Source organism: Panthera uncia, assembly GCF_023721935.1.
Source record: "Panthera uncia isolate 11264 chromosome D3 unlocalized genomic scaffold, Puncia_PCG_1.0 HiC_scaffold_8, whole genome shotgun sequence".
Classification (NCBI taxonomy): Eukaryota; Metazoa; Chordata; class Mammalia; order Carnivora; family Felidae; genus Panthera; species Panthera uncia.
Genome location: NW_026057586.1, coordinates 37,148,957 through 37,172,927, shown reverse-complemented (window position 1 = coordinate 37,172,927; position 23,971 = coordinate 37,148,957). Strand labels below are relative to the sequence as shown.

The following is a 23,971-nucleotide window of genomic DNA, read 5'->3' as shown; positions in this document are numbered from 1 at the left end:
TTTCCCACACATTTCTTCAACAATACAGAATGCTTACTTTGTGCAGGCACTGCGCTAGGCACTGAGCAAAGAATTATAAATAAGACCGTGTCCTTGCCATTACAGAACTTAAAATTTTAGTAGGGAGGCAGACGTTAAACAGAAAGGACGCATAATTACGTGATAAGAATTACAAAGGGGAAAGTAGAAAGGGCTCTGAAGGTGACTGACAAAGAATCTATCTAACCTAGACTGGGGAAGTCAAGACGGTCAGCTGAGACCTGACTCAAGAGCGAGCTCTGGCCGCATGAGAAGTGGGAGGAAAGATTCCATCAGTTTATCTCCCACTCCTCAACCCGTGGCCTGGCACACGGCGGAGCACGGTAAGTGCTTGTGAAGTCAAAGGGCACTAGGGCGGGTGGATGGGCAGGCAAACGAACAAATGCGTGAAGAAATGGCCCGACTGACGGATGCGCGGACGGACGGAAGCGTCGAGGTGGGAAGGCCATCTGGTACTGCCGCAGACTCTGCCTGTGTCACGGCCAGGCTGAGGCAAAGCGGCGGGGAGGGCAGAGGCCGGACGGGGGCGGTTTGGGAAGCACCCGGGGCCGCGCTGCCGGACCGCCTCACTCACCCTTCGCTCGGCGGGCTGCGGGACAGACCCCAAGGAGGGAGCAGAACAGCCTCGGGCGGCGCGCGCCGGAAGTGGGAGCGGGCGCACCCCTCTAGGAAGCCGGGAGGACTGCATATTTGCAGCTCGGTGGCGGGCGCGCCGCGCGGAGGCTTGGGAAGAGGGGTGCGAGGCCGGGAGGAGTGCGTCTCTGCGGGGGACCTGGTCCCCCACAGCCCCGCTTCAAAATGGTTGACAGGCGACGGAGAGAAGAAAAAAGAAATACAGGAAGAGAGAGAGAGAGCTTTATCTCCAAGGATATAAAAATAGAACCTTATATCTGTACATTTGGGGAAGAGGAAGACGTGACCACATTCGTACACCACAAACGCCTGCCTTCAGTGCCAGTTCTGGACAGTTCGGGGTGGAGTGCGTGGGGACGGAGGGGAAGGGCTCAGCCCAGGCTGGGCAAGGATGCAAAGCGGAGAATCGACCCTGCCGTCGTGGGCAAGGGCGTGCAGGGCCATCACGGAGCAGAAGAGTGAGAATAATTTTCTCATAGAAGGCGTTACTTAAGCTGAGTCTTGTCTAACGACTAAAATGTTGACTTAGAGGAGTGGCCAGAGGCAGAGCACCGCAATGGGAAGTTCAGGGCATGCTGGGGAATTAGCCCAGCATCTTAGTTGGCTGGAACCTAGGCTTAAGGATACAGTGGTGTCACGTTTCGAGAGTTTCAAATGCCACTCGGGAATTTGGAATTCATTTAGTAATCAGCGCAGGCCGTTTACACGTGACAAGGCCTGAATTATACTTTGGGGAGGTATCTTACATAGTAGAGTGGATTAAAGGGCAAAACAGGTAAGAAAAAGAAAACAGGCATTTGGAAACATGAACTTAGCAGGATTTGCTAGTATCTGAAAATATGATTGAAGATAGAGAAGGGGATGACATCGCCAAGGGAGATCTTACGGGAAAATAAACGGAATGATAAAATACCAGTGTGTGGGGGTGGGAAGAGCAAGAACATATAGAGAAGAGGAGCTTCTCAGAAGAGGAGAGTCCAGATGGTTCAAACATCATAAAAGTCAAGCGAGAGTTTCAGGAGAGAGAACAGGTTACTAGCAGATGGGGCAGAGAGCTGGAGGAGGTGAGAATTCAGGTGATGCTGGGTATTTTTTTTTTTTAAGCAATGTGGGTTTTTTTTTTGTTTTTTTAACATTTTATTTATTTTTGAGAGACAGAGACAGGGCAGAAGCAGAGGAGGGTCAGAGAGAGAGGGAGACACAGAATCCAAAACAGGCTCCAGGCTCTGAGCCTGTCAGCACAGAGCCCGATGTGGGGCTTTAACTCACAAACCATGAAATCATGACCTGAGCCTGAGTCGCTGCTTAACCGACTGAGCCACCCAGGCACCCCAGGTGATGGTGTTATTAAGGGGAGGGGCAGAAGAAGGGCTGGAGAGAGATAACCTGTGGAATGTACTTGCCAGGGGTTAAGAAGTGTATGATAAGACACTGAAAATAGGTAATAGTTTCTTTGAGAAATGTGGTCGTGCACGAAGGGACGAGAAAGGACACTTGGTTGGACTAGACAACAAGATTGAAAGATGTCTGTTTTTTAAAGATACTAGAGATCTAATTTGTCGAAAAAAGGTAAAATGTGAGTAGGAAGAAAAATTGAAGATAGAAGAAAAGAGAGATACATAGCTGATGGGGAGAGAATAATACCAGATAGGTAGGTGGAGTTGTCTCAGAAAATAAGATGAAGCATTATAATAAAAAATGGTGCATTTTGGTCTTTGTTTTTTGATGCTCTGAATGCAGAACAGCCAAACAGTATTGGTTAGTAATGCTGATTTTATAAGTAAATAAGTGCACATACAGTTTGTTGAATTTTCACAAACGGAACCTCCTCCTGTTCCAGCACTCAGCAAAGAAACAATATTATCGATCTTCAGAAGTACCCGCTGTGCTCTCAAGTCCCCACCCTCCTCTAGCCCTGAAAGATAGCCACTACACTGAACTCTGAACATGATAGGTTGGTTTTGCCTCTTCTTCTACTGTATATAAATGGAATTCAATATGTACTTTTTAAAGTCAGTCTTCTTTCAACATTGTGAAATCCATTCATATAGTTTTGTGCAGATGTATGCCATACATTTTTATTTCTAATAATATTGTAGGATTATACCAATATCCATTCATTCTATTATTGATGAACATTATTGAAAGTGAGATATTTAAATCTCTATATAATTTTTGCATGTTAAACCAACCTACTAGGTTGGTTTACACTGGTACACACTGAATCGCAGTGTAGAATTCTTTTTTATGTATTAATGAAGTTAATTTGCTAATATTTTATTGAGGACTTTTGTGTCTATATTGTTAGAGATATTGGTCTGTTTTCTTTTCCAGATCACTTTCTTTTCCTGTGATATCTTTGTCTGCTTTGGCATCAGAGTAATTACTGGCCCTCTCTATTTTCTGGGAGAGATTGTGAAAGACTGGTATTCTTTAAATGTTTGATAGAATTTACTGGGCCTTTGCTTTTCTTTGTTAGAAAGTTTTTTACCATTAACTCAATTTATTTACTTTTCATATATTTATTCACATCTTCTATTTCTTTCTCAGTTTTAGTAATTTGTATATTTCAAGTAATTTGTCCATGACACTTATGTTGTATAATATGTTGGCATGAAGTTATTCATAGTATTCCCTTATATTCTTTTAAATTATTACAGAGTTGGTAGTGATGTCCCCTCTTCTCTGCTTTTGTTAATCTCTCTCTTTTTTTCTTGGTCAGTCTATTAAAGGTTTGTCAATTTTTGCTTATATTTTCAAAGAACAAAACTTTGGGTTCATTGATATTTCTTTATTATTTTTCTGTTTTCTATTTCAGTAATTACTACTCTAATCATTATTAATTCCTTCCTTCTGCTTTTTTGTTGTTAAGTTTACTGCCTATTTTCAAGTTTCTTAAGGTGGAAACTTAGATTATTGACATGAGATTTTCTTCTTACATAGGCATTTTAATTTTTTTAAATATTTATTTATTTTTGAAAGAGAGAGAGAGACAGAACATGAGCCAGGGAGGGGCAGAGAGAGAGAGAGGGAGACAAAGAATCCGAAACAGGCTCCAGGCTCTGAGCTGTCAGCACAAAGCCAGACGCGTGGCTTGAACTCATGATCCTCAAAATCATAGCCTGAGCAGAAGTCAGACGCTTAACCAACTGAGCCATCCAGGCGTGCCAACCTAGGCATTTTAAAGCTATAAATTTTTCTCTACATGCTGCTTTGGATGCATCTCATAAAATTTTATATGTTGCATTTCACTTTCATTCAGTTAAAATATATATATATATTTATATTTACATAAACATTTTAAAGAATGATATATATATATTTATATATTTATCTATATGGATAAATATATATTTATCTATCTATATATTTTTTAGAGAATGAGAGAGCACACACACACATGTGAGATAGGGGCAGAAGGAGGGAGAGAGACAGACAGACAGACAGACCCAAGCAGGCTCCATACTCAGCATGGAGCCCGTCTTTGGGACTTAGTCCCACAACCCTGAGATCATGACCTGAGCCAAAATCAACTGTTGAATGATCAACCAACTGAGCCACCCACTCAGGCGCCCTGAGTTTAAAATATTTTCTAATTTCCTTTGTGATTTCTTCTTTGAAGCACAGGTTATTTAGATATGGGCTATTTAATTTCCAAATATTTGTAGAGTTTCCAAATTACCCTGTTGCTTGTATGCCCCTTGCGACAATGGAAGCTTCATCAGCCCCTCTCATTTGAGGTGGCTCTGGTCTCTCAGCCCTCAGAAGTGGAACCCCTCACTGGGCACCCCATTTCCTGCATGTAGAATCCTAGAAATCTGACAGGCTTCCTTCATTTTGTCCTGTCTCTGTCTGATTCAGTCCAAGCTGGCAGTATTTCTGGTGATACAACATTCTCAAAAACCACGCTGGTCTTCTGTGGATATCAAGGGGATCCCACAGTTATATGCAGGGGTTCTCCAAGATCCTTCCTGGATAACCCCATTTCTGTTTCTGGTTTCTGTTGAGATAGTTGATTGGATCCATGAGTCACACACCCAGTCCTCTCCACCAAAAGTTTTCTAGCTACATTCATGGCTTTGTCTCCAGAGAAAGGATAGGCTGGGAAATTTTCTAAATTATCAAGTACTGATTCCTTTTTTGCTTAACAGTTCCATTCTCAATTTATCTCTTTCCTCTCACATTTTACTATAATCAGCAAGGAAAAACCAGAACACATCTTTCATACTTTGCTTGGAAAGCTCCTTGTCTAAAAATCCAAGTTCATCACTTACAAGTTCTATTTTCCACTCAACAGTAGAACATGATTCAGCCAAGTTTCTGCTAACTTTGCAACAAGTATCACCTTTTCTCCAGATTCCAATAATATTTTCTTCATTTTTGTCTGATACCTCATCAGGAGTGTATTAAATATTCAATATTTCTAGCAAAATTCTCTTCATGACAATATATGTATTCTCTAAGACGAAAGAACACTGCTCTACTATCCTTTTCCCTTCCTTCCAAGTCATTGCCAGAGTCACCTTTAACATCCATATTTCTACCAACAATCTCTTCAAGGCAATGTAGGTCTTTTCTATCATGAGCCTGAAAACTCTTCCAGCTTCTAGTCATTACCCAACTCCAAAGCCACATCAACATTTTTAGGTATTTGTTAAAGCAGCACCTCACTTCTGGTGTAACAGAATGGCTTAATACCACAGAACTTTATTTTCTCACAGTCTGGAGGTTGTAAATCCAAAATCAACGTGCTGGCAGGACCATGCTCCTTGTGAAGGTTCTAAGGTTCATGCCTAATTCCAAACTTCTGGCAGTTTCTGGCAATCCTTGGTGCTCTTTGCCTTGTAGATGCATCACTTTAATGTCTGCCTTCACATTCACATGGTCTCTTCTCCCTTCTGTGAGTCTCCTGTGAGTCTGAACTTACCTTTTCTTATAAAGACTCCAGTTGGTGGATTAGGACCCACCTTAATCCAGTATGATCTCATCTTAACTTGATTACATCTGCAAAGACCCTATTTATAAATAAAGTCACATTAACAGGTACTAGTGGGGGCGCCTGGGTGGCTCAGTCAGTTAAGCGTCCGGATTCGGCTCAGGTCGTGATCTCGTGGTTTGTGACTTCGAGCCCTGCATCGGGCTCTGTGCTGACAGCTCAGAGCCTGGAGCCTGCTTCGGATTCTGTGTCTCCCTCTCTCTCTGCCCCTCCCCCGTTCATGCTCTGTCTCTCTGTCTCTCAAAAATTAATAAACGTTAAAAGAATTTAAAAAAAAAACCAGGTACTAGTGGTTAGGATTTAAACATATCTTTGGAGATGGGGGAACACAATTCAACCCACAACAATGTTAAGTACAAACGAAGAGTTGTTCAAACTTCTGTGACTTGGTTTTGAAGTTGAAGACTTCAAACTGATGCCAGTGACCTCACTGACTGAAAAGAAATGATCTGATTTGAATTCAACTCTAGAGGTCTTGGGGAGTTTTGGTGTTTCTGATACAAGCCTATGCATCTCTGTCAAAGTGAACGTTGGAAACTGATTATATTGGCCATTATTTCACTTTCTGAATCTCAGTTTTCAGCATGGGTTCTGTTTTTAAAAAGTCACAGTCAATTGGAATGCATATTAACATTTCAAAGACATTGGATTGTCCATAATTTAGATATATCATTCACAAAACAAACAGGAACAGTCTACTTGTTAATATTTATTTGACAAAAAGGAAAGTCAATTTTTTTCATTTGGCTTCACAATTTGGATTTATTTCCCTTGTTTACCTGGACCTAGAGATTATTTTTAGATTAAAATTAATTCTTTGTGAAGACTGATTATACAGTCTAAAGGAAATTAATTTCTCATACAATATAATACATGATAAGCAAAAGTTCACATGTAGGTCTTGATGTTCAACTTTCTGAAGAAGAGGTCTATAGTTTCTATCATATTCTCAAAGTAGTCATATTATCCAAAAAGGATTAAGAACCACTACTGTAGAACCTATGCCTAAATCAGACATATGTTAGTTTGGCCTAGTTTCCCCCAAGAAGAAATGTAATAGGAAACAGAAATCAGGTAGAATACTGGTGGGTGAGCTATCAGTTTTATTCTTGAGAATCTCATATTATTTCCCATGCCTGTGTTATCACTCCTGATCTCTTTGGAAACGTTTGAATTCTTTTTACTTTACTGAAAGGAACCTCTTCATTGTCAGCTGGTGTGGACCACAACTGGGTCTAGGGTTGTTCTGGCTGACTGATCAAACTGTTAGATTCCAAGCTGGCTTCTTAGCCTCAGAATGCATCTTTGGTAAGACTCCACAAGGCAACAAATCTAGCACAATCTGAAAAAAAGTTTGATTTCCTTGGTTAAATGCTCACAAAGTCTATGTTCACATGATAATTTCCATGTAAAAAATTAACAAAACCCTTAACTTTGCACATAAGAATTAACCTCTGGTTAACCTCTTTCTCATTCTCTTTTACTAAAAACCTTTCAAAAGTAGTATGTCAACTATGGTATTCTCATATACTGCTGATGGGAATGAAAAACAACTCAGCCACTCTGACAGTGTAGCAGTTTCTTAAAATGTTAAATATACAACTACCATGAAAGAAAAAAGTATATGTCCATGTAAAGTCTTGGACACCAATGTTTGTAGCACCTTTATTTGTAATAGTAAAAAACTGGAAATACCCAATTCCCATCAATTCATGAGTGGATAAATAAATGAGGGGATAAATAAATAACAATGGAATATTATTTAGCAACAAAAAGGAATGGACTACTAATACACACAGTAACATAGATCTCGTACTAATGCTCAGTGAAAGAAGTCTGACCAAAAAAAGAGTGCATTCTGTATAATTCCATTTAAATAAATCTCTAAAACATGCAAACTAATCTATAGTAACACAAAGCAGAACAATGGTTGGGAGCTGTGGGAAGAAAGGGAGGAGATACTAAAGATAGAAGGAAACTTTTTGGGTTGCTGGTTGTGTTCACTATTTTGACTGTGGTGATGGTTTCACTACTATATACATATGACAAAGCTTATCAAATTGTCTACCCGAAATATTTGATGATTGTTATATGTCTGTTATATCACATAAAACTGGTTTTTTAAAAAAGTATCTACACTCCTTTCTTGGGAGGGCTGGACCTAAACAAGTTATTTACAGGGATATCAGGGCCTCGATTTGTACATCCCTAAGATTTCAGAGATCAGAAGAGGGTCTTGAGCTGGGACAGAAAGACCTCTACTTCTACCTCAACCATCATTTCAGCCAGCCACCACTTTCTCAAATCTGTACCTCTTCTTCCCAACATCTCAACCTAAATCACATGTCTCAATCCTTCTCCTAATCCCCCCTTACTTCCCAAGATATTTCCAAGGACACAACAATATTCTTTCCTATCATGATATGCACCCCACCCCATCCCCCCAAATTTCAGGTCCTTCTTCTCACCCTGATCCTTTAGCCACAATGAGGACTGTACTGGCAAGAAAACTGTTTAGTTTCTATTTCATTTATTTCTACTCTAGTCTTTATTATATCCTTCCTTCTACTGGTTTTGATTTTGGTTTGTTCTTTTTTTAGTTCCTGTAGGTGTAAGATTAGGTTATTTGAGATTCTTCTTGCTTCTTGAAGTAGACTTGTATTGCTATAAACTTCCCTCTTAGAACAGCTTTTGCTGCATCCCAAAGATTTTTGGACTACTGTGTTTTCATTTTCGTTTTTCTTCACATATTTTTAAATTTCGTCTTAAGTAAGCCGTCTGAAGTAGGCCCTGTGGCCTTCCTTGATGGCAAAGTTTATGAAAATCCAGCTTCCCAGCAATTTGGGAATTGCTGAGCATTACTTATTTTTAGGGCAATGGTTCTCAAAGTGTGGTCCCAGAGCCAACAACAAAAGCACCTGAACCTGGGCTCCCACCCCAGACCTACTGAGTGGTAAACTCTGAGGGTGAGGTCCAATAAAAAGTATTTTGACAAGGCTTCCAAATTATTTGGAGGCATGCCACGGTTCTGCGGAAAAAAAAAACAGGACAGGTAGAAAGTTAGAATGGAAGCACACCAGCAAATATGAAAGGAAGGTGGAGTGGGGATTCAAAAAGAATAAGATAATAAGAACCCATTATGTAGTCAGAAGACCCACCCTGCCCCAGAGAGCTTTCCTGAAAGGCGTTTCGACATTCACGTCAAGAACCGGCAGACAGGCCAGCAAGGTACCTGTCGCTGGCTCACCAGGTCGCTAGCCACAGCTCCGCTGAGGTCAGCTTCGCGGAGATTCACGGGTTAACTCTCGGCAAACACCACCCGACCCGCCGCCGTGGCCGCCGCCCCCTTGCGTGTGCTCACGTGCGAGGCTCCGCGCCATAGAGCTGAGCAATCCTCCCAGATTCCTAGAGCGGACGCGGCGATGGCGGGTTCGCAGCCTGTGAGGCTTGACAGTGACCTGGAGAACAAGTCAAGGTATGGGTGGTGTCAGGTCGCGGGGGCCGGGGAACTCGGGTGATCTCGCCTGCTGTGCCACCTGGCAGCGCCACCAGGGAGCCCTGTGTGTTTTCTTGAGTCCTTGGAGAGTCTAGGCCGCCGGGATCGCCCCCAGGCGCCGCTCCTGGGCTCGGTGGTTCCTTGGCCTAGTGTGCTTTGGGTATCCGGTCAGCGCCTCGGCCTTGAGTTCACCTGAATGAACACCAGAAACTTTGGGGGCAAGTGGAAATCAGGAAGGGGATGCATTCACGCAGATCAGACGAGCGTGCCAGGGAAAGAGAAACCTGCACGTGTGAGTGCTGGAAGAAGGGAAAGAGGGAAAGAAAAACATAATGATGAGGGATCAGTAGTCAGTTCGGTATGATAAAGGCACCCAATACAGTGTTAACCGCTGGAACAAAAGTTTTAATTCCCTCCCCTGCCTTATCTTTCCAGGATGCCCTTCTTTCAGTAGCATTAACCTCCACTTATGTTGGAAGGTTTTTAGACTTGGAATGGAGTACACATATCCAAAGAATGCCTGACTCTAGGATGATGAGGGAGGAAACTTAGTAAATTCTGAGAGAAAAGCTCGTGGAGATAAATGAGATTTTGTTTTCTCCCTCACTTCTTTTACATCTAGGGGATGTTTCTGGTGGTCTAGTCTCAGAAACTTTATCTCCAGTCTCCACCATGATTCCCTTCCGAACCCAGTGGTGCCCAGTTGCCTCCAGGCTTCAGACTCCTATGTGGACAAGAAAAGCTTACTAAGGAAATGGTAATTCTCCAGTTGCTCCCTGAGGTGGTAAGTGGCCCGTTGCAGCCCATGGAGATCCACTTCAATTATGAATCTCAAGAACACCGCCTTCTGTCAGGTGAGAAGCCGTGTGTTATATCTTTCTTAATGGTTTCAGGTGGTGGGGAGGGTTGTTACTGGGGCTGTGTTAGCTTTTTCAAGTGCTATTGGTATTCACTGCCTACCCCTCACGGTATTAGGCAGTACTATCTCTTTAGTGCTGCAAGCACAGTCACATGGCTTTACTGTGAATTTTAGCAATCAAATTCTCATGGAATTCCCTCCTCTCCTTAAATCCCCAGAGTTAGCCATTTTCCCATTCTAACCACCTTATCACCAATCTGTCAGTGTTTGATATTTTCCCTTTAAAATCTTCTATGGGGCGCCTGGGTGGTTCTGTCAGTTAAGCGTCCGACTTCAGCTCAGGTCATGATCTCCTGGCTTGTGAGTTCGAGCCCCAAACTGCTGCCAGCTCAGGGCCTGGAGCCTGCTTCCCATTGTGTGGCTCCCTCTCTCTCTGCCCTTCTCTGTCTCTTTCTGAAAAATAAATGAACACTATAAAACATCTTTTCAAGTCATCCTTTTTATGTGTTGTAGTGGCATAGTTTAAAGTTTGGAAGTCTGACAGCCTGGATTCAAATACTAGCTTTGTCATCATTCTGTTTCCTCATTTTATAAGTATATAATAACTCATACTTTGGAGGTTATTTTGAGGATTGTGTCTATTACCACATAATAAAGAACCTCAAAACTTAGTGACCTAAAACATGAGACATTTTTTAAATGTTTATTTATTTTTGAGAGAGAGCACATGCATGCGTGCGTGCACACATCCCCCCCCCCCCCACACACACACGAGAGTGAGGGAGAGGCAGAGAGAGAGAGAGAGAGGGACAGAGAATCAGAAGCGGCCTCCGTGCTGACGGCACACAGCCCAAAGCGGGGTTTGAACTCACTAACCGGAAGATCATGACCTGAGCTGAATGAAGTCAGACGCTTAACTGACTGAGCTACCCAGGGGCCCCAAAACATCAGACATTTTTAAACCATGTTTTCTTATGGTTTTGTAGGTCGTCAATTTAGGCTGGGTTCAGCTGGGCAGTTTTTCTCCTGGTTGTCTGGGATCACTCATGCAGTCATCTAGTGGCTCAGCTAGGGCCAGGGTCTGAGTTGGTATCAGTCATATATGTCTGGCTATTAGTGCCGGGTGTGGCTTGAGTCATGTATCTGCAGCAGGCTAGCCCAGACTTTTTCACAGGGCAGCCAGTTTCCCATGCAGAGAGAGGGAAAGCCCTGGGATGCATAAGCACTTTTCTAACCTATTTTTGTGTTATACTGAAGTTATAATGACCAAAGCAAATCACATGACCAGTTCCAGAGTCATTGTGGAAGAGAACTGCACAAGGGTATGGGCATTTGGAGCGTCTCATTTCCCCATCATATTTTGCTGCTGATTTTGGTCCTCCCATTGCTGCTCTTTGGCCTGTGAGATTCACCTTCTATTGTCATTTTCTTTTACTCTAGATCTTCTGCCTCTTTATAGTTTTGAAGTATCTCTATTTTACTTTGTTTCTGTCTTCTGTGTTTAGTACTTGTCTTACCTTAAGAATCTATTCTCAGGAAGCTAGCTCTCATTTTTCCTGAGGATCACTGCAGAATTGGGTCTACTTTCAGTTTTACATAAATTAATATACATATTGTATGTGTTTGTGACTTTTAGAGTGTGTTTAAATAACTTTTTTTTACTATAGAGTAATATAATTATATACGGTGCATTTATAAAACATAGAAAGGCACAAAATAGAAAAATTAACCTACAACTCCACCATCTAGAGGTAGTCACTGCTAACATCAATGTATCTTTCAAATAATTTAACTATTCAACAAATACTTATTTTTGATATATGTTTATTAATCAGATTATAGCTTATTAATTGTTACTAACCATATACTATGATTAGTTATTGAGGGGTTACTCTATGTGGGCACTATTATAAGTGCTGGGCATATAGCAGTGAACTGAAAAGGTAAGTCTTTGCCCTCAAGGAGCTTATATTCTGGTGGGAGAAACAATGAATGAATGAATGAATGAATGAATGAATGAATGAAAAATAGAGTATAGATAGTGATAATGGTTATGAAGAAAACAAACCAGGATGTATCAGTCTGGATTCTAACAGGAAACAGGTGGTTTGAATGCAAATTCAGCAATTCAGTGTTTCATGAAGAGGATGGGCAGTATTATAGAAATTAACAAGGAATAGAGAACAGCCTTGGGATCAAAAAAAAAAAAAAGAGGAGCAGTTGCTACCTTTAGGCCTAAAGCTACAAAGGGAGAGACTAACCAGATCCTGGAGAGTATACCTGTAAGATAGAGCTGCCAATAGGAGCTATGGCCTTTGCTCAAAGAAACACATTACTTCCAGCTCCTGGCCCAACAAGAAGAGACTCTGGATGTAGAGTGAAGAGCTAGATCTCAGTTTCCCTGGGATTTAGCACTGAAAGTCCTATATCCCAAGAACCCCCTCTGTTGTGGACAACCAGGATAGCTGGTCATTCTACAGTTCTCCTCCTACTTTGGGCCAACTCTAACTGCAAGCCAGAGGACACAGAACTCCAAGAGCTGCAGTGCATAAACTGGTATCAACCTCTTGGAGCACAGAGCAAAGTAAGCAGTAGATCTAGAGGGTCAAAAGGAGAATATCCCATTACAGTCCACCCCTTTTAATCTATATACTTTTGTTCTTTGTTTGGGTTATGTTCCCAACTTAGCAGAAAAACAGTCTCTTAAGCTACCATTTCTTTGCAGGTTGACTTGTAATTAAATTATATTCCCATCAGGGGTGCCTGGGTGGCTCAGTTGGTTAAGCAGCCGACTTCAATTAGGTCATAATCTCACGGTTTGTGGGTTTGAGCCCATGTCTCGTTCTGTGCTGACAGCTCAGAGCCTGGAGCCTGCTTCAGATTTTGTGTCTCCCTCTCTCTCTCTCTCTCTCCCCTCCCCCTGCTCAAGCTCTGTCTCTCTCCCTCTTAAAAATAAGTAAACATTAAAAAAATTGTTTTAATTATATTCTCATCTGAAACATAAAACTTTACTGCCACTGGTGCTTTTCATATTAAGTATTGAGGAAAAGGGAGGGAAAGGCATAATAACCTTAAAATAACTGCTACAGTTTTTGCTATTCACAAAGCCAAAACTGATAATCAAAACTATCTTCTTACATCACCCATTCCATATTGCCTCCACCCTCTGCCAGAATCTTAGTGGCAGAGTTCTTTACCTAGTTTAGTAACAGAAACCTGTTTTCCTGGATGATCTGAGTCCTTGATGATCCTGTCTCTTCCGTATTACTTCAGTGTACCATTGACTGGGCATTTTAGACATGAGAGAACTTGGAAGCACCTCCACTGAATCCCCTGACTCCTAGACCCATTGTTCCTTGCCCTTACTATGTAGCAGCAGCCAGTTCCCCAGTAGCAATTGGTATCTGTCATCCTGGCCAGTAGAGTGACACTTTCTCTCCCTGTTGGTTCAGCCTCATGAGGAGCCCAAAGTGGCCAGGAGGCAGTCTCAGATTCAAATTTAACAAAATCATGACTTTATTCCATGGTAGAAGTATTTCTTCTTTGAGAACCAGAACCCCAAGCCCATCAAACCCAAGATTAGAGGAATAGAAAGTAAAAATAATATAAGTGGGTTATTAGTTATATAGTAAGAAGAGACATTTATTACTACTCCTCTACCCTTAGCTCCTTTACCCATACATTCTGGCCATGGAGAAGGCAACACTGTTTATTGTTCTCTGGTTTAAGGCATATATTGCATCCTGTATGATGGTACCCCAAACTTATCCGGGTGTTGTTGCCTGGCTGGTACTGTAACTGAGCCTTCAGTAAATCATTCCACAATTACTGAAACCCACTTACTTCTGGGTGATGGGACATGTGGTAAGACCCGTGAATTACACGTGTATGAGCTTATTGGTGTACTTCCTTCCCTGTGAAATGACTCATTTGGAGGCAATATTGTATAGAATTACCATGATAATAATACACATTCTCTTAAGTCAACGCTAATTTGTATCTGGGCTGTCTGTTTAGTCCTTTGAAAACAAATTGTTGCTCTCTTTGTGATAGAAGGGGTCAAGTGTGATGAATCTGCCCCCTAGTTGCTGGCTAGCTCCCCTCCAGGGACCTTATTAGGGGCTCAGTGTTGGACCCAGCAGATGGCTACATGGGTGTATAGCTGTGATGATAGGCATATCAGCCTCGATAAGCAGACATCCATATTATTGAGCCCATGCATAGCCTCCATTCCTGCTGCCATGACCACTTTGTACATAAATCCATTGGGCAAGCATTAGTAAAAAAAGGCTAATTGACATTCATAACATGAGTCACTATGCCCATCTGATTGAGAGGCTTTTTACAGAGAATGCCCTTTGGTGAGTATTTACCCGGGGCACAAATATATTCATTATTTGCCCATTCTAGGAGATCTAGCCTCATAATTTTCTTCCAGAATCCTTATTTCTAGTCTTCCAGTCTTATTCTTTGAGGTGCCTAACTAATTATATAACGCATTAGTCACTATCCTTGAATCATTATAGGCATGTATCTTAGGCTATATTGCCTTCCATGAAAATGGACAACCAGGTGTATACCTGAAATTGTGCCTACTGGGAAGATTTGCCTTTACCAGTGTGTTTCAGGTCATTCCAGAGTCAGGGAATAAGTGAAAGTTGCGTTTTCAGCTAGTGTCCACATGCTGGTCAGGCCCAACTATAAACCAATTCTGTACTTTTTCTTCCTCTGTTAACTGGTAAGAGGGAATTCCCATCACGCCATGAATGTAGGCTAATGGAGAGGGGTAGTGGAGCAATAGGAAAAGGCACTGCGGCAACCCAGGTCGCTAGCACATAGAATTTGTCTTCCAGACTTGCTTTTATACTGGAATGCTGATTTGTATGTCCAGTTTCATGATTTGATGGATCAAATAACTAGTTCACAATGGTCAGTTTGTAATAGTCATTTGGTGCTCCGTGTTCAAGCATTAAGTCTCTATTAGTGCCCAAGTGCAAGCCAGGGTCTGCCTTTCACTTAGAAAATTGTTCTTGACAGAAGAGAGTATGGCCTTACTTCACTATAGTTCTCTTCTAGAGGCTTGCAAGAGGCCTAATACAGCATGCCTGACTGCTGCAGACACTTCTTATACCATTGGTTATCCTGATACATAAAGTCACGTGACAGGACAACTTGCATTGCAATCTGGACTTCTGCAGAGCCTTTTATTACTCTAGTCTCACTCGAAAATAACAACCTTACAAGTTACTCATATTAGTTATTTCAGCACATTCGACTGTGGTCTTTGTTGCCTCAAATATGCAGGGCTTACCAAGTATTGTACCTTTCTGAGGTGATAACAGTTGGTTAGAGACAGAAGTGAAGTAAAAGAACAAGCCCTATGAGGGCTTTCAGGCAGAGGGAATAGCAAATGCCAGGGACCTTTTGGTGTAGCAGGAACAGGGTCAGTTTGGAATAGACAGAAAATAGGAGTAGTTGTGGAATGAAAGGAGAACAGAGAGAGAAAGGACGAGATGGAACTTTCAAGCCATAGTTAAGGACATGGAATTTATTCCTAGTGTAAAAGGAAACCATTTGAGCAATTTATGCATGAAAATAACATATAAAGGTCACTCTGTTGTATGGACAATAGAAGAAAGGTATATTAGCGAGAAGAAAACAAATGTTTCAAGAAGAGAGTAATCAACTATGTCAAAAAAATAAGTAAGATTGAGAATTGGATTTGTCAAGATAGAGCTTATTAGGAATTCTAGTAAGTGCAGTTTTGATGGAGTTAAGGAGATAAAAGCCTGATTGCAATGGATTAAAAAGAGAATAGACTTGGGGCACCTGGGTGGCTCAGTCGGTTAAGCATCCGACTTTGGTTCAGGTCATGATCTCATGGTTCATGGGTTCAAGCCCCGCATCAGGCTCTGCTGACAGCTCAGAGCGTGGAGCCTGCTTCAGATTCTGTGTCTCCCTCTCTGTCTCTGCCCCTCCCCAACTCCTGCTCTCTCTCAAAATTAAATAAACATTAAAAAAAAAGAGAATAGACTTAATATTGGTTAGAATATAGAGCAGTGTGAACTCATACACTCAACAATGAGACCCCAAAATTCTGATCCTAAGTTTATGTAACCTCGAGAAACACTTGAATATGTGCATCGAGATAAATGTACCAGCAGATTCATATCAGCATTGCTTGAAACAACAAAATGTTACTGTCCATTGAAGGAGAATGGGTGAATAAAATGTGGTATATGTCACGCTATAGTAGTGAGCATGAATGGACTACAGCTACACACATGAATATGGATGAATCTTCCAAACATAATGTTGAACAAAAAAAGCAAGTTACAGAATATATGTGATATAATTCCTTAAATGTATATAGTTCAAAACATGCTCTATTTGTCTTCTAGAGCTGCCATAACAAAGTGTCACAGACTGGGTGGCTTAAACAACACAAATTTATTTACTCACAGGTCTGTGCATTAACTTTGGTCATCTATGCTTTGCTTTCTTCTAGAAGATTTATAGTTTTAGATTTTCTATTTAGGTTTATATTACATTTCTAGTTAATTTTTGTGTATAGCATAAGGAAAGAGGGTTAATTTGTGTTCTTGTTCAGTTCTAACACTTTTTGTTGAAAAGAGACTGTTCTTTTACCATTGAATTGTCGTGGCAACTTTGTTGAGAATCAGTTGTACGTATATGTTTGGATCTATTTATGGATTCAGTCTTTTTTTTTTTTTTAATGTTTATTTATTTATTTTTGAGGAGTGGAGGGGTTAAGAGAGAAGGGGACAGGGGATCCGAAATGGACTACATGCTGATAGCAGAGAGGCTGATGCCACTCAAACTCACAAACCATGAGATCATGATCTGAACTGAAGTCAGACACTTAACCAGCTGAGCCACCCAGGCACCTCTGTTAATGGACTCAGTCTTATTCCATTAATAGATATGTCTGATCTTATGCACTGCTTTGATTACTGTAGCCTTATAATAAAGTTTGAAATCAGGTAGCATAACTTGTCCAATTTTGTTTTTCCTTTCCAAAATTGTTTAGATTCTTCTGTGCATAAAGTTTATAATCAGTTCGTCAGTTTCTACAAAAAAGCCTGCTGAGGTTTTGATTGGGGTTGCATTGAATCTATAGATCATTTGGGGAATGATTCCATCATCTTAACAATATTAAATCTATCTTTCCATAAGTGATGGCATATGTTTCTGTTTACTAGGTCTTCTTTAACTTCTCTCAGCAATGTTTTGCAGTTTTCATTGTAAAGATACCACACTTATTTTGTTGAATTCATTTTTAAATATTTCACCTTTGGTGCAGTTAAAAAATGTTTTTAGGGGCACCTGGGTGGCTCAGTTGGTTGAGTGTCTGACTCTTGATCTCAGGGTCATGAACTCAAGCATGTTGGACTCTGTGTTGGGTGCGAAGCCTACTTAAAAAAAAAGTTGTTTTTTTCTTTTGTTTTTAAAGAGAACACAAGCATTAAAACCACTTGTGTTTAATTTTTTTTTTTTTTTTACTGTTTATTTATTTTTGAGAGAGAGAGAGAGAGGGAGAGAGAGACACAACATGAGCGTGGGAGGGGCAGAGAGAGAGGGAGACACAGAATCTGAAGCAGGCAGGCTCCAGTCTCTGAGCTGTCAGCGCAGAGCCCAGTGCAGGGCTTGAACTCCCAAACCGTTAGGTCATGACCTGAGCTGAAGTCAGACGCTCAACCGACTGAGTCACCCAGGCGCCACCTCCCCCCCCCCCCACCACTGCAAAGAAAAGGTTTTTAATTTTAGGCTCTAATTGTTCATATCTAGTGTACTGAAATACAGTTGGGTTTTGTATATTGCTCCAATAAACTCATGTACAACATATAACTTTTTTGACACACTTTAGTAAAGACAATGTGACTTTTTTTTATTTGTATCTCTCAATTATTTTTCTTGTTGCATTGGCTAGCAATATTGAATAGAGATTGTATAGTGTTGAATAAAAGTGGTAAGAGAGGTCATCCTTATTTTGCTCCCTTGTTCCCAGGAGAAAAGCATTCAATGTTTAACCATTAAGTATAGTGTTAGCTGTTGCTTTTTCTTTCCTTTGTATTGGAATCGTTAATTTACATACCACATAATTGATGTTTGGATTTAAATATACCATATTCTTGGGGCACCTGGGTATCTCGGTTAAGCATTCAGCTCTTGGTTTTAGCGCAGGTCATGATCTCACAGTTTGTGAATTTGAGCCCTGCATTGGGCTCTGCGCTGGTGATATGGAGCCTGGTTGGGATTCTCTGTCTCCCTCTCTATCTCTGCCCCTCCCCTGCTTGCTCTCTGTCTCTCTCTCTGAAAAATAAATAAATAAACATTTTTTTAAAAAGGAAAAAATAAATATGTCATCTTATTTGTTTTTATTTATCCCATCTTTTGTTTCTTTTTTTCTCCTTTTGCCTAATTTTACATTATCAGGTTTTTTTGTTTTTCCATTTTTTTCTCTATTAACTTACTGTTTACACATCCTTTTACTGTGTTTAATTGTTACCTCATAGCAGCCTTTTTCAGATGTGATTCTGTGAGAATTAAGCACCAATGCTCTAGGGCATTCATTGTAATCAACGTACTGATGTTTCTCCTGCATATCTATTATGGTACTAGCTGTGAACTTTCTTTGGGAGAATTAAGAAAATGGTCATTCAAATTATTTACTGTTTTATTCTCTTATGGAACCCTGGTTGAAATAGGCTGCCTTAAACCTATTACAACATACACGTTTGATTTATTACAGTTTATCTTAGTTTACTATTTCTAGGACAATCCAAAAATCTTATAATGTTTTAGTTTTATGGACTTTCCTCCTCTTGTGCTATTTTTGCCATGTATTTTAATTCTCTGTATATTGTAAACCCCGTAAGAGGTTCATGTTGCTTAAGTCAGTCAGTACACATTTAGATTTACCCGTAAACTTAACTTTTTCCAATGCCCTTGCCTCTGGTAAAGGGAAGAGGCCTCTACTTGGAGACATGAGATTTTTTACTTTCGCCCTTGAAATTAATCTGTGTCGTGTTTTCAGCTCTCTAGACCATTTGCAGTCTGACAACTGTGTGCCTTTTATAGTAAACCCCATTTAACAGTGGACTGATAGTCAAGAATTTCAGTGGAACTCCTACCATCACAGACATCTGATATTGTTAAGCCTAGGAATGGCCTCCTCAAAAATCAACTCAGAAGAGATTTTTGATCTTTTCCCGATTCACACACTATACTTAGGAAGTCTGGTTACTGAATGTGGCTCTTTCTTAGCCACTTGCTTGTAATAATCAGGACAAAAGAGATGAGAGATTATAAAGACCTATTTTTGAAAATTTAAGATTCTGTCCTGACCATTCCTGGACTTCAATAGTTCCTTCTTTCCCCTAATAGCAGCCTCTGATCTGCCTGGTTGGTGGTGCTCCCAGTGACAGCCAGGCTGCCACTGCCTCCTCCCCCTCTTCCTCCTTCCCCTTCTTCCTCCTTCCCCCTCTCCCTCAAGTATTCTTTCACATTGTTCACCTTACTTAATGTTAATAAATTGCTTATGTATTAGCTTTCATTTAGTCAAACTGTCATAATTACTATGACTAGGTTTCACTATTCCCAGATTTCCTGTGACAGATGTATACAGAACATATCTGGGTGAGACACTTCAATAAATGGTTATTATGGTCCATTACTTATTGATTCTTCCCAATTTCTCTTTCGGAGGGTCATTTTCAGTGTTTTGGAGCACTCCCCTCTTGTGACGGCATTTTATAGGTAAATACAAATCTGTTTCACCTCAAACTTTCTTACACTATGGAGAATACATTCCATTTGGATTTTTTATTGTTCTAGATGGTGAGACTAAGACCAAGATTGGAGAGGTGGCTTCAGAGGAGGAAATTACAACAAAAATTGAACCATTGCCTGAAGAGTCTGGCAACCCCAGAAATGATGTTCTCCAGGATTCTGAATGCAGAGGATTCTGTGAATTTGGAGATACATTAAATGAAAAGGATCAAAATCTCTTTAACAGAAGACAACATAACTGTGATGAATGTGGGCAAAGCTTTGCTTGGAGTGCAGGCCTTATTAGGCATCGAAGAACCCATTGGGAGAAACCCTATGAATGTGATAAGTGTGGAAAGGCCTTTAGTGTGAGCTCAGCTCTGGTTCTGCATCAGAGAATTCATACTGGGGAGAAACCCTATCCGTGTACTTGGTGTATTAAAAGTTTCAGTCGGAGCTCAGACCTTATTAAACATCAAAGGGTCCACACTGGTGAAAAACCTTATAAATGTGATGAATGTGGGAAAGCCTTCAGTCAGAGTTCTGATCTTATTATCCATCAGAGAATCCATACAGGAGAAAAACCCTATCAGTGCAGTCATTGTACTAAAAGCTTTAGCCAGCGCTCAGACCTGGTTAAGCATCAGAGAATCCATACTGGAGAGAAGCCTTACACGTGTAACCAGTGTAACAAACATTTTAGTCAGAGTTCTGATGTTATTAAACATCAAAGAATCCACACTGGAGAGAAACCATATAAATGTGATGTGTGTGGAAAAGCCTTCAGTCAGAGCTCAGATCTTATTCTGCATCAGAGAATCCATACTGGGGAGAAACCATATCCATGTAATCAGTGCAGCAAAAGTTTCAGCCAGAACTCAGACCTTATTAAACATCGAAGGATCCACACTGGAGAGAAACCCTATAAATGTAATGAGTGCGGTAAAGCTTTTAATCAGAGCTCAGTCCTTATTCTGCATCAGAGAATACACACTGGGGAGAAACCCTATCCGTGTAATCAGTGTAGCAAAACCTTCAGTAGACTTTCAGATCTTATGAATCACCAGCGAATTCACACAGGAGAGAAACCTTACCCATGTAGCCAGTGCAGTAAAATGTTTAGCCGAAGATCAGACCTTGTTAAACATCATAGAATTCATACAGGTGAAAAGCCCTATGAATGTGATGAATGTGGGAAAACCTTTAGTCAGAGCTCAAATCTTATTCTACATCAGAGAATCCACACTGGAGAGAAACCCTATCCATGTAGTGATTGTCCTAAAAGTTTTAGTCGTCGTTCAGACCTTGTTAAACATCAAAGAATACACACTGGAGAGAAGCCATACGGGTGTAACCAGTGCAGTAAAAGTTTTAGTCAAAGCTCAGACCTCACTAAACATCAGAGAGTGCACTCTGGGGAAAAGCCCTATCATTGTGATCATTGTGAGAAAGCCTTCAGTCAGAGTTCTGACCTTATTCTTCATCAGAGAATTCACACGGGAGAAAAACCGTACCCATGCCCACAGTGCAACAAAAGTTTCAGCCAGAACTCAGACCTCATCAAACATCAGAGAATCCACACTGGGGAGAAACCATATAAATGTCTTGAATGTGGAAAGGCTTTCAGTCAGTGCTCAGCTCTTATCCTACATCAGAGGATCCACACTGGGGAAAAACCATATTCATGTGATCAGTGTGGCAAAAGCTTTAGTCGGCGCTCTGATCTCATTAACCATCAAAAAATCCACACTAGTGAAAAGCCATATAAATGCGATGCATGTGGGAAAGGCTTCAGCACATGCACTGAACTTACTGAACACCAGGGAATCCACACTGGGGAGAAACCCCACCGGTGTAGTCAGTGCAACAGAAGTTTTAGCCAGCTCTCTGATCTTATTGATCACGAGATAGTCCATTCTGGGGAAGACAGTCTAAATGTGATGAATGTGGGAAAACCTTTGGAGTATACACCAACTTTACTCAGTACCAGAGACACTACACCAGAAAAAAATCTTAGGAATGCTATTGATGATTATGAAAAAGGTTTTAATCAATGCTCAACTCTTTTGCTACAGTAAGGGGGAAAAAACCACTGGACAGAAAATAATTTTTACAATGAAAGTTTAACAGAGACGTAACTAAATTTAAAAATTCTGAGGAGGAATCCTGTAATTGGGAAAAGCTTCAATGTGAACAAAAATGTTACTGAAGGTCAGCAACAATGGAAAGGAATTTCTGTCTGCTAAAATGTAAAAAAACAAAAACAAAAAAAAACCTTTGGTCTTTTATTCAAATATAGTCCACAAGGGAAGAGTTTTATCATTAAAGAAATGTGTAAGTGTTAATGCAGAACCTTATCAGATATTGTAAAAATCAGTGTGATGGGGCGTGCAATCAGAACTCAGAAAGAAGTGTACTAGTGTTATAATCTCAAACCTTTAGAGAGCCCTAATTACCTATTGCATATCCGAGAAGTCACCTTAGAGGATGTAGGGAAAACTGAATTCCCTTCCATGTCTTAATTGGCATGTATTCTGATAATCAGCATGCCATTGATCTCCTGACAATGGAAGAGTCCTACCTTATGCTACTGTTAATTATCTGTCATTAAATTCCCTCTGTGTGAACATGCTATGCTATTCTGGTATTAAACTTATTAACTACATAACTCCAGTGCCCCATTTTCTCAGAAAATTTTCTTTGGCCTAGTTTTGGTTTTCCTAATGAATATGACTTTTCAAGTTCCTGCAGTATTCACAGCAAATATGGACTTGTTTTGCTATCACTAATGTAGCCCATAAACTTGATTGGTTTGAAATCCTTCTTCACTACCATTTAATCACAGCTCCTAAATATGTGAAACAATTTTTTTTTAAAAGAGTTCCATATGTCAGAGTGTGAGGATTTCTCTTCCACTATGTGTATCTTGTCTCTATAGATTGAACAAAAATGAGAGCTAAAGTAATATCCAGTATGACTAATTTGTATAGCATATTCTGTCTAAAAATAAAAAGACATTGATTTTTTTCAAGTGGCAACGTTTATCAGACTATTTTTTTTAATGTTTATTTATTTTAAGAGAGTCTGAGAGCGGGCATGCAGGCAGGGTGTGGGTGGGGGCAGAGAGAGAGAATCCCAAGCAGGTTCCATACTCGGAACCAAGCCCCACGTGGGGCTTGATCCCATGAATCATAAGATGGTGGACCTGAGCCAAAATCAAGAGTGGGACGCTTACCCAACTGAGCCACCCAGGTGCCCCTGTTTGTTGATTTCTGACATACATGTTGATAATAGGCTACATATATGTATATATGCAAAGTTTTCAACAGAAAAGTAGAAACTTTTTTAAAAATAAAAATCTCAAATTGTTTTTCTAGGATTAACCGCTTGTTAAAATTCCACTATTGTCCTTTACTTTGAATATTCCCCGAAATCACCCAGTTAATATTTCACTTTAACACGTTGTTATTTACTACGTGCAAGGTATTTTTCTTTCGGTTTTACTATACATGAAGAATATACTGTCCCAACAAAGCATAAGTGACAAAGCCTGATGTATACAGAAAACACATGGCTCAGTGTAATCATAAGTGTAGACAAGATGCTTATAAGAGCTCAGAGGAGGTAAGGTTCAATTGTGATTAGAAAGAAAAGGTAAAGTTTATGGAGCCCTTGAAATTTGAGTTTTGAAGGATGGGAGTAGAGGCATAAAGGCAGAAGGAAGTAGTCAACAAAGTAGTCAACAACAAGAAGCAAGCAAGTATGTGAAATGATGTGAAGTATGTACATAGTCATTCATTCAATAAACATTCAGCATCATACTCTACTGAGTGCTGCTGAAGGGGTGAGAAAGAGTTCCTGCCCTTATGACCAACAGTTCATGAAAATAATTACTAAAACATGTACTTAAAGAGTCAGAATGAAATGGAAATAAAAAACGAGGTAGGAGAAAAGACTTAAGGAATGCGATGCTAAACAAACAGGCACTTCAACTTTCTGGCGTTTAGTATCATATGGAAAATAGAAAAGTACTAGTTATGGCTGGGTTAAGTTTCATATTTCTGCATTTTGTTCTCAAGGTACTGGAAAGCCATTGAGGTCTTTGAACGAAGAAATGACATGATCGTCTTAACTGCCTTCAGAAGAATAAAATAAA

The 23,971-nt window shown here is 40.4% G+C and overlaps 1 protein-coding gene across 2 annotated transcripts; it reads left to right on the top strand.

The window, feature by feature from the left end:
• Window positions 1–7: 7 nt before the first annotated feature.
• LOC125914668 (zinc finger protein 271) lies at window positions 8–22,853 on the top strand. 2 transcript variants are annotated; one of them, XM_049620198.1, is made up of 3 exons: window positions 8–362; window positions 9,787–10,018; window positions 19,882–22,853. In XM_049620198.1, exons 2-3 carry the CDS (start codon window positions 9,919–9,921, stop codon window positions 21,891–21,893), a joined length of 2,112 nt encoding a protein of 703 aa, XP_049476155.1. In that variant the 5' UTR covers window positions 8–362; window positions 9,787–9,918; the 3' UTR covers window positions 21,894–22,853. The 2 variants fall into 2 exon arrangements, with proteins under 2 accessions (XP_049476155.1, XP_049476154.1); XM_049620197.1 differs by lacking the exon at window positions 8–362 and adding an exon at window positions 9,074–9,143.
• Window positions 22,854–23,971: the final 1,118 nt, after the last annotated feature.

Coding starts and splice junctions, on each gene's coding strand:
- LOC125914668 (XM_049620198.1), top strand. CDS start 9,919: ATGGTAATTCTCCAGTTGCTCCCTGAGGTGGTAAGTGGCCCGTTGCAG. Junction 10,019..19,881: donor AGAACACCGCCTTCTGTCAG/GTGAGAAGCCGT, acceptor TTATTGTTCTAG/ATGGTGAGACTAAGACCAAG.